Source organism: Notothenia coriiceps, unplaced genomic scaffold, assembly GCF_000735185.1.
Source record: "Notothenia coriiceps isolate Sejong01 unplaced genomic scaffold, NC01 NC01_scaffold00032218, whole genome shotgun sequence".
Lineage (NCBI taxonomy): Eukaryota > Metazoa > Chordata > Actinopteri > Perciformes > Nototheniidae > Notothenia > Notothenia coriiceps.
The window spans coordinates 1-11,632 of record NW_011364919.1 but is presented as its reverse complement, the minus strand read 5'-3'; the positions used below and the strand labels follow the sequence as shown (position 1 = coordinate 11,632).

Here is an 11,632-nt window from a genome sequence, read left to right as displayed (position 1 = left end):
TCTCATAATCCTCAACTCATTCTAATGTTCTCATGTTCCCTCTCTTTCTCTCTGTACAGGCTCTTGTTGCTCTGCAGGCCACAGGGGCTCAGAGTGGAGCAGTTGAGGACAGATTGGTTCAGCAGGACATGTTTTCGCCTAAGGCCAGAGTAATGATGGAAACCAGACCAGATGCATCAATGCCTGCAGCGGTCAGCCGCTGTTATCACGCCTCCTGACAACACGAGGAAGTCACTGGGAATTCCAAAGCAGTCATTCTAGACAGACAAGTCTATTTGGGTTGGACTAAAAACAATATGTCTATGCTGTGTCTCAATTATAGTGTTTACAGTGTCATGTCTTGCACTGTGAACACTTTTGGAGTGGGTGGATTCTAACCATGTAGCATCGTCTCAAAACGTACACAGCAGCAGTGCCCTTACCGGAAGTGACGATCACTAGCTAACAAGCTAGCAACAATCGTTCTCAGTACCAAACCATTATAGCCTAATTGACTAAACATTTAATGGTGGCTTCTTTACGGCAACAGTATAGTGGTACTAAAATTGTAAAAAATCGAAATTTATAATATTTAATTGCATAGTGCTGTGTAGTGTTGTACGGTGTACCGAAACTTGAAAGGTACCGCGATACCCTGCCGTTAAAAACGTTACAATTCCTCCATTTAATTAGTATCGGTACTTTAAGAATGACGGGTGAAAGTACTCCGGTGAGAAAGCGCTGTTTTAATAAGAGCCGTGTGTGTTCAGCGCTCTGCTTCCACTCCCTGCACTGCAGCGGTGCCTGCAGTCCCTCCCCTCTCGTGCACGCTCAAGTGCCTCCCCTCTCTCGTTCACGCGCTAGCTGCCAGAGCATGTGAGAAAACGAGAAGCATGGCTGCAAGTGGGAGAGCAACTGCCGCTGCGCCTCGGCTTGTTGACAAAAAAGACGCCAGAAGCAAAATGTGGAAGTATTTGAGCTATATCTCTGACACCTGCAAACCAAGGGAGCCAACACATCAAACTTGGCTAAGCACCTCGCCGACCGGCATCCAGAGCTGTTTAAAGAATTTAAAGACGACAGGTTAGTTGATTGTGATAGATAACATAATAACCATCATGCTCAAGCCATGCCCGTCAAGTCTAAGTCGAAACAAGTGTCAAGTGTAATTTATTTTGGGACAAACAAACGTTTTCGTAGTTTGACGAGGCAATTAATGGCAATGATAACTGTCTAGTCTTTCTAGCTAACTTACTGTACCAATGTGGCTAACATCTGCAATGTACAATACATGTTGTCAATAATTATTTATATTACTGTACTATTACATGTTAATAAAATATAAAGTTAACTATCAAAGAAATCACATAAACTCAAGTATAAAGAAGAGACCATGTTGTAAGAAAACACTTAACAGATAAACTACAATTTTATTGATCATGAAAATAATTTAAAAAAAGTATCGAAAAAGAATCGGAATCGCAATTCTTGACTTGGTATCGGTATCGAAACCAAAATGTTGGTATCGTGACAACACTGGTGCTGTGTTAACCTGAGAAGAGAATTGTGGCTAATCCATGGATGAAGAAAGAGAACTGGATACGGCATCGGAGGCGAGGCCCCGTTCATTCCTATGAAAGTTGCTCACTGCACATGAAGCTAAAATGGCCTGACTCTCGAGAGTATACGTACCTGTCTCTGGGCCCATAGAGCACATTCACTTGCATTTTCCATAAGCCCGCATCCAATATACAGCGTCACAGACAATCTCGGCTCAGTCAAATGAATGGAGGGCACTCATCTCTCTGGATTTGTCTATTAGCGTATTTTACAACTTTTAGGCCATAATGTTTTAAATAAGGCCTATTGAAGTGACCGTACTAGGTAGTTGATTTAGCTAAAAAAGTATTCGCTGATTGCCATTGAGTCTTTTACAATGTACGTCAATGGGAACAAATGGGAACAGCATTTGACCACAAGGGAAATGTGCTCCAATGTCCAGCCTACTTCCTGGGGGTTTTAGCCAATCATGAAACTTCCATTACAAAGCCAAGATGGCAGTCAGTGAGTGCAATACGTTGACTGTACTCAACAACAAGATCAGAAGTTCGCAATTTAAACACACTGCAACACTCTGAGACTAAAACTGGACATGTAAATGTCCTAAAGGATTGATTAGTTCAAAATGTCTCCCGTTAAACAGAAAAAACAGCAATCTGCAAGCCCTAAAACCAAACGATAATTTTAACTGCAACATTTACAACTATAACCGTCAGTACACCAACTTGAAATCAATACAATTTAATCTAACATCATTTCAGCAGCTTAAATCTATGTCCAGCTCAAGGGCTTTGCAGAGTAGACGGGGGTTTTATGACCATGTGTGGTTACTTTATTGTCTGTGAGATATATCATAATCCCCACTGCTCACCACAGTCCAAGAGGTGTCACCCAGCCAACTGTTCCTGCACCTGTCCAAGAAGTGTGTGACAACAACTTCAAATGGAGCAGATCAAAGTCAGCCGTGATTCATGAGGAACAAGCAAAAAGGACGTCGGACGACAAGTAGAAAACCTTTTAATTTGAGGACTTGTCAGACATTGTTTTAAGTGCGCTGGACAGACTGTGTTAGTCTTGACGAGACAACCTTGTAATGTCAACATTCGTTGAGGTTTAAAGACCATTACATTTGACAGTGGAATTGTGACATCACACACACACACCACACCACACACACACACACACACACACACACACACACACACACACACACACACACACACACACACACACACACACACACACACACACACACACACACACACACACACACCTCGGCAGCGCTGCTCATGCTGTCCAGGCCCTCGCTGGCTCGCACCAACAGAAGGTAGCGATGCTGGTCGCTCTCGTAGTCGATAGGACGGGTCAGGCTGATTTCACCGGTCTCTGCTGAGATGGAGAAGAGGCTGCTGGGATTGATGAGAAGGCTGTAGCTGATTGGTTTCTTCTGGAAGGACACAGCAGGGGTGACTAGGAATCTGGGGACACATGGAGAGCGAATTGACTGAGTGTGCACAACAGAGTTGGGTAGAAAAGAGCAGAGTATATACAGTACATCTGAATGGACTTGATTTGAACCCAAACCCACATAGACCTTTTCCCGACTCATAACCCCAACTTCTTATTAAAAAGAGACCTATTCTGCTCATTTCCACGTTCATATTTTTATGTTGTGCATGTGTACAGTGATTACATTACATGTCATTTGTTAGACGCTTTTTTTTATATGAAGTGTCTCAGGGACACAACGACATGCTGACTGGGGTTTGAACCTGTGCTCCCCTGATCCCAACACCAAGGCACAGGCACAACCCACTGCACCACACGCCTCCCTAGTGGCGGTGTTTCCCTTATTTACAGATTTTTAAGATGTGTTAAACTTGTAGTCCAAACACTGAAAACTATGTGAAGTTTATGCAGCAAAGCATAAATGTTATTGTGAATCACAATATTGCCTGTAACTAAAAATCCACTTCCTATGCAGTGGTTAGCTTAACACACGTCCTGCATTATTAATGGAAGTTGTTGGCTGCGGTGCACGCAGGCTGTTGCGTTCCACGATTCTGAGAGGAGACATGCATGTTAATTGGTTTAGTGCCGGGTTAGGCTTATATGATGCCGATGCAGTTGCACTTAAATTGACAGTTCCTGTTCTTGCAGAATCTTTTATTTTGTGAGATCATAGTAAAATGCACTTTGTTGTTTTGGAGTGTGTCAACTAAATGAAATGTACTGGCATGTTGTATCACCTCCTGGGCAGTGGCCGATAATGATTACACTTTAAGCCAGAGGTTTTTGGGTGGGAAGAAATGGCCTCAAAGTAGGGAATTGCCAGCTCACTACAGAAGAGAAAAGTACATATGTGTACCCTTAAAAGAAAATAAATAGATTAGAATGAAGTACACTGAATTGTAATAGACAAATTAATGTTGGTGACTGTAAAAGAGTATAAAGGGCAAAGTAAATGTACCTCAAATTCAAAAGAAGATCCAAGCAGAGCTGATATTAGTGTTATTTTATACAAATAATTGATCAAATACAATAACTATACCTTTATGATACAAATTGCATTGCAACCATTGGTGGACCGTGCATTTTCAAGCATTGTAATTAATAATATATTGTTATAATAATAATATTTTTTCGTTATTTTACTATCTTAACCTCAGTAAAGGATCTGAGATTGTAACAAATCCTATTTAACTAAACATTGCATCAGGTTTAAAATAAATATTCATTTGTACAGCATAATTGTTAAATAATGCCAAACTTTGATCATATCCTGCATTACCACTTCTAATTAACACATGATCCAAATGTGGCAAAGTCTTAAAGGTCATTAGAGGAGAGAAGGATAGATTATATTTAAATATCTGAGAGCTAAGTGACCTGAAGAGTGTAGTACAGTAAAGTACTTATCTGTACAGTATGTCCACCAGCAGAGTACAGGTGTAAGATGCTGAGTAGTAGTCGTTGCTTGTTATTTATGAGACGTGCTTTCTAACCCTTACACCATTCCCCTGATGAAGTCTGTGTAAACAACCTACTGGAATATCCACTTTAGTAGTTTGCCAAATGTGTCAGTCACATAAAAGCAGCTGGAGGCAGATAATGAGACCAATCCAAGGACACTACTCGTGTGTGTGTGTGTGTGTGTGTGTGTGTGTGTGTGTGTGTGTGTGTGTGTGTGTGTGTGTGTGTGTGTGTGTGTGTGTGTGTGTGCGTGCGTGCGTGCGTGCGTGCGTGCGTGCGTGCGTGCGTGCGTGCGTGTAAGATATGCAGGCATACACAGTTTAAAGTGTAAAGGCATTCATGCACAAGCGCACGTTTATCACACTGATACACTACGCGTTACATTCATCACGAAACCACTGCATTAATTCAACACTGTGTGTGTGTGTGTGTAAATCAAGTTTCGAAGGCAATGTTTTTACTCGTGTGCTGAATATCATCTATTCAGCAGTCTGTGAAATATGAAGATATGTTAGCACCTCCAGAAAAAGAAAGAAATATGATGTGTGCACATCAAATTTCTGTGATGGATTCATCTGATTATTCATCCAGCCATGTGAGACTAATGTTCATCTGAGTGGAGATCAATCATGTCATGTCTAAAGCTGGGTATACACACATTTTAGGAATGTTGTTTCAACAGCCATTGGACTATGCTAGACTCTTACCTCTATTGATACGTGTCAATAAAGACTTTGTTGAAGCTCAAAGGCAGGTTTAAGTTTCTCACTGGAGATCTGCAACGTTACCCAGTACGTTTCCCAATAATGCTAACAGTCATTAGTGCCAAGTTGACCCTATGTTCTAAAAGAAAAAAAGAAAATGTATTGAATGGACTTGCAAGTGGCTAGAAGATGTAGAGAGTGTGGCTAGGTCATTTTGAAGAGATACTTTGAGGTAAGCTAGCTACGTTTTAGTGTATTGATTATATTATAGAAACAAAGGAGTACACTTGAGGTGTTTCAGGCAGGGGGGGGAGTGTGTGGAAGAAAAATTCCCTCTGGAGGGAACTTTGGGATTTTAGCCTTTGCAGACCATTTACTGTACATGCACAGAAATCTATATAACACAGCGAGGGAAGTGAAAACCTCAAAAGCAGAATAGGGCCTCTTTAAATAATCGACTTGATGCTTTATGTCATCTGTGGGGGGCCTGATGAAAGCAGACCAACACTTCTAACATTTCAGAAATGAATATCCAACAGCTGAACATGATCAGCCCTCACTCCCCCTTGTAAGCTGTTTCTTAAAAGGACGGCCAACAAAGCCAACATTTTATCGGACTCCTAAATAAGTCTTGATCAAAATAGTCAAGTGTATTTAATGTGTGCACAGATGCATAAACATCTGTTATATGAACCTCTCTATGTAGATATCTAAAGAAGAAATTAATGTAAACATCTTTGTTTTGTGTTTCAGGCCCCAATATATCATCTGGAGGCCACAGATAGGACAGGCTTTTTAAAACACATCACGTATCCAAGTGTTTGTAAACTCACGGCTGTCCTTCAGGGGTGTTTTCAGGTATGGCAATGGTGAAGGAGGCGTTGGTGAACTGGGGGGGCCTGGCCCCCGCCACCACAGAGACCACCACAGGGGCACTGCGGCTCCCCAGCCGGTCGGCAGCCACTACGGTCAGCAGGTACTCCCTGTCCCGCTGCAGGGGGAGGCCGGTGGTCCGCACCTGGCCGTTCTTCCTGTCCACCTCAAAACGACCTTCACCGCCTGCAGACAGAAGCAATAGGTTTGATGATAACATTACATTCCAACTCCAGAACTGTTTGTTTGCTTTCTAAAAGTTCAACACTTTGTATAGAAAGGCTATGATCTAAATCATTGGCAGTGATGAGGAGTAGTGACATGCATGTCCCCGTTTGACTATTTATTTGTGTAATGAAATACCAAAACTGCAATTATCTTTAGGCAATACAACATGAATTATGTCTGTTTTCATTTAACATTGCTTCTCCACTGTAAACATCCTCTCTTTGATTCTTATCTGACAGGGAAAGATATGACTACTTTTTAGAGAACTGTTCAGGCTGCTCATACTCCCATGAGCTGCAGGTTGAAGACTGGTTGAGTTGTTATGATGTCAAATCAACAGTTTACACAAAAGGTTCATTATTTTTGGACCAGTGCTCAAGTTGATCAAAGGGTAAAATTAATTTAAAAAGAAAAGGTGAAAAATGATCGGCATTGATTTTATTTTGTTTATATATGACCTGCAAAGTAATGGGCATATTTTTGTATAGCTTTATTTGGGTGGCATTTTATGTTGGCATGTAAATGTTTTGTAACTATGTTCTTATACTCTTAGATCACATGTACAAAGTGAATGTTTTTTTTTCCGTTGCAAATCACAAATTGCAAATTAAAAACAAACATTCTCCCTATAACAGATTTGCTGAAGTTCAACTTCTTCCATTCGGAAATAAATGGTAACTTTCAAATCTATGCTTTCAGTTCAGCTACCAAACACTGATCAGGGCAACTTTGGATATATTTAGTGAAATATGGAATCGCGATAGAAGAAAGACAATACGTTCACATGTTTTTGTGAATATTTGTATACTGTAATGTTCTTTTAATCTTTTATTTGACATGTTAATTTAACTTCTTATGTTTATATAAATATTGGGCATTCTTAATTTAACTTGTGTCAAAATAAAAGTTGTATTCTATTATGTGTTTTGTCTTCTTAATATACGTATCATATTAAAAGCAATGAGTTGGCAAGTATTTTGAGGTTATGTTTTAAGATAGCTGTACATGTAATTAAATCATGTATTTGCAGAATGGTGCTAAGTAGCGCCTTTCTCACGAAATAACCAGCAGATAAAACACAGATGCACAGAGTCATGTCAGGACACATGTTGAGTTTTGGAAGAACGTGATCTTTTCCTTTCGGACTTCTTTCTGTGGTTCCAAACCAAGGAGGTTTTTTAGCAAAAATGAAAGAATAGCACATAATGGCCCTGTGGAAGCATAACAGACTGCTCAGGTTTCATCTCAGAGTCCAGCAGTGCAAGAGGACTAAAGGCGAGACTCTGTTTCAAATCTGTTGCCTCAGAAGCTGTCAAAAATATTGTAAATTCATGCTGGGCAAGTGCCAATTAAGCGCTTTATATGACCGGACAGCCAAGTTGTTGAAATGTGAAATACAAAGAACAGCGAGACTGTGATGTTAAAATTAATGAACTGTATGTAACATAACAGGGCATGATATGACTTTTATCCAAACCTTTGTAGATGTAATGAAGTGTAAACTGAGATTCAGGCACAAAATGATTAAACCAACAACCATTGCGCCAACCATGCATGCAGCCTGTTGCAGTTGCTCCTGCTAGATTTGTACTATACATTTCCAGCTGTGTTATTTCATCTCACTTTTCTTTTAATAGCTTATATTAGTATCTCATTAAGCTCTGCCCTCTCTATACTTTGCTGTAGAGAGATATTGTGTTAGTTTATTTTGCCCTTGGGTTATATACTGTACTGTATGTGTCGATGTTTGATTATGTGTATATTTATTATGAACTTGATTCTGCATTATGACACATTTGTATGAACAGTGTTGACAGTGATACATGGATTACTTCTGTACACCAACGATGAAACACTATTCCAAAACTAAGCAAACTATTGATTTCATTCAGACTCATTTTTAAATTGGAACATCCATAGTAAATATCCATGAAAGGTATAAATGTAATGATCTTTACCACCGGTAAATTGTTATGGAAGCAAGTGTACTTAAGAAAAGAAATCGCTTATATCATAGAGGCTGAGATCTTGAAGCTTAATATTTACATAGGGTTTTTTTTGTCACAGAATGTCTGAACAATTCTTGACTTAGCAAAAAAAGATATGTGATAGGAGGGTATTTAAAGTTCTTGGTATGGCATGCGACACCATCCTTTTGTACTGCCAAAGTAAGGAGTTAAGAAAACGCTTGTTAAATGATTGGGCATGCAGGGGAAGAGCAGAAAATGACCCACCATCAGACATGAAGTACTCCACCTCCCCGTTGTTCCCTTCATCCCCGTCCTGAGCGTGCAGCTTGTAGACCAGCGAGCCTGCGGGGGCGTCGGAGGAGACCACCGCCAGGTATGGAGCCGGAATCATGCTCCATTCTGGGATATTATCATTTACATCTGTCACTGTCAGCTCCACTCTGACCAAGTACCACTCTGGACCTGTAGAGAGAGGAAAGAGGAAACAGTGAGTCAAGAGCTTTTTCTATCGTGGTGAGGATTAGGGTTAGAGTTAGGGTTAGGGTTCGACCAATTTAACCAGATTTAAGGAGATATTGCAATTCCATGTAAACAAATATGTTATTGGTTTCTGAGGGTAAGATTCAACTTCAGAAACACAAGATTGCAACACACCTACTGTATACATGCTTTTGGAAAATACTTTTATAACTACAGTGAATCTCACAAAGCGTTCACATTTCAGAAAAGCCTCCTACCTCAACGTTAAGGCTGCACAATTAACCAAATCAAAATGTCATCGAAACATGGCCTTTATTCATATATTAAAACCCAGACTATACTAAACATATTTGTTTGGTTCAGATCTTCTTACAAAAAAATAACACTGTTATAATATTATTAAGTCATTATTCATGTTTTCAAATTGTGCAACCCTACTCAGCGTGATCTATATTTTAACATGCAAACATTTGTGTGTTTGTTTCACAGTGCATAACAATATATTTGTGTAATGGGTCAGAATCAATTGAGGTTTCCCACATTGTTCTGCAAAGCAAATCCAAAACTCTTGGTGACAGATTTAAAACCAAAGTGAATGTGGTTGTGTACCATTGTTTCTTTTTCACTGTTCCTCTCCGTCAGCGCAACAACTTTTCAAGTGGAGAAAAACCCTGTGACAGTCAGCCAAAGATAGCCCTCTGTGTTACTCCAGGAAAACACACTCAGATTACTACAGCCAGTACAGACTAGCAAACTCATGTAGCTGTGCTGCCAGCTCTGACTAAATATATCTAAACACACCAGCGCCAACCAGAAGAGAGGAGGGGGGAGGGGACCTTGTACTATACAGAACTCAATAATCCACCAACCTTTACCAGCTATTGACGTTATGCATTTTCCTTTCAGTTATTCAGTTATTAATCAAAGTTTTACATTGATTGTCTAGTATATCACTTTCACTAGTAAGTACTCAACCTGTCCTATTCTCTTCAAGTTTATTCAGTTTGCTGTTTAACATTTAGAATTTTCCTAAATGGATCAATATAGTTATTATCTAATCCTAATTTATGACTCAATTAGTTTATTGACCCATATTAATAATTGCCATCCCTGCTGTTGAGGACATGGCAAATAACAATCTTTTTGGAGAGCAACAAGTTGTTGAGCAAAGTAGCAGAACTGAATTTTAAACCATTGAACATAAAACCCAAGTATGTATTTCCAATGTTTGTGAATGAAATCGTTTTTTCAAGTTATGTTTTCTAACAATGATAAATTCATCCAGTATTTTTCTTCTCACCTGTTTGTTTTCCAATAACGCTGGTTTCTATTCACATGTCATCTCCTCGTATTTCTTTCCAGAATGTATAATGTGGACAACAAGCGGTGAAAACTGAGAGGAGGCCATCTCCGCATCTCAACTAGCAATTATAATCAGTGCTGTGCTATCTGTAGCCATAGTAAACAGCGATCATATTGACACTGTGGAAACTCTAAGGTCCCAAGACCACAAACACACACACACACATACACACACACACACATCTGGAGCCAGCTGATTGCTCTCTGTAGTGTCAGTTCATCCCCCGTTAAACAGAGAATGAGTGATTCTTATTTGGAATGGTTATATAACAAAACGGTGGCACTGTAATGCTAAAATTATTAAGTGATGGCTGAACAAGGTCAGATGAGGAATATTATCCATCATTATAAGACGGCTCAGTTGAATATCCGATTCTGATTGCCAAATTTGGACATTCAGTGGTCTGCTCTTTCACGATATCACACCGTTGCTAAGGATGTTCTGATCGAGGGACCATGTGAAGTCATACTGTATCAATCTGCAGAAAAAAATTCCAGTCAATTTAACATCAGCTGTGGCCAAATAAACACCTCAATCAGACAATACCATGAAATACTATTTGAATACTCCTTTTTCATGATGGCTGATCTGTCCTCGGTTATGAAAAAGAAAAGAGAACGGGTCAGCCATCATGAATGAAAAGTTCCTTGCCCTCCACAAAACTAAAAAGGAGTATAATATACATTTGGCTATAATGACTGGTTTTCCGCACATTATCACTTACAGTTCAAATTCTCTGACTTTAATAACAATCGCAATTATTGAGAGAAAAAACAATCGATCTGTTTTGACTGTAGAGTGAAAAAGAAAAACGGCGAGCCTAAGAAAGATACATATCTTCAGAACAAGCAACACGTTCTCACTCCCAACCCGTCACATATTGACGGACGGTCAGGGCCCCTCCCCGTTACTATATTACGTACAGGGTACCCCTTGAGAGTCAGTTTTCAACGGGCAGGGCGTCCCATAGACCTTCATAGACCTCCCATAGCGTTGATAATAGACGCCATGAGAACGCTCCCTGACGGTCGGTTGTTATTGTCAATATTAATATAATAATTATTTATTTTGTAATAGTCACACTCGATTTCGCCGATTTTCTTGTTGCCCCAGCTGGTCGACACCTCTTTTAGCAGAAACAAAGGCTACATTCATGTATTAAATCAAATCCATGTGTGTGGATGTGGAATTAATGGACGAGCCGTTGTCCGTTACAAACTCTTCAACTACAACCCTAATTATGTTTAAAAACATTTTAGAAGGCCTCACGAAATACTTTAATGTAAATTAAAATGTGAAGGGATGTGTGTAATGTGGTGATTATTATTCACACGCGGATCTATAGGTTGGGGTATTGTTGCGCATGGACATTATAGTTAACCGGACTTGCTGTTGATGTGAAATCCGATTTTTTTTTTTTTAAATAATGCTTTATTCCGAGTGTGCTTGCTTTTCTCTTTGAAGGTCATCACATAACGGCATTGTAATACACGGTTCGGCTG

General features: G+C 39.7%; 1 protein-coding gene across 1 annotated transcript; it reads right to left on the bottom strand.

The window, feature by feature from the left end:
- Positions 1 to 2,806: 2,806 nt before the first annotated feature.
- On the bottom strand, positions 2,807 to 8,749 carry LOC104960705 (protocadherin-15-like; the record flags this gene model as incomplete). Its single annotated transcript, XM_010788858.1, has 3 exons — positions 2,807 to 3,017; positions 6,050 to 6,275; positions 8,552 to 8,749. Coding segments are annotated over 3 exons (635 nt in total), but the record flags the coding sequence as incomplete, so codon positions are not given.
- Between the last annotated feature and the right edge of the window lie 2,883 nt (positions 8,750 to 11,632).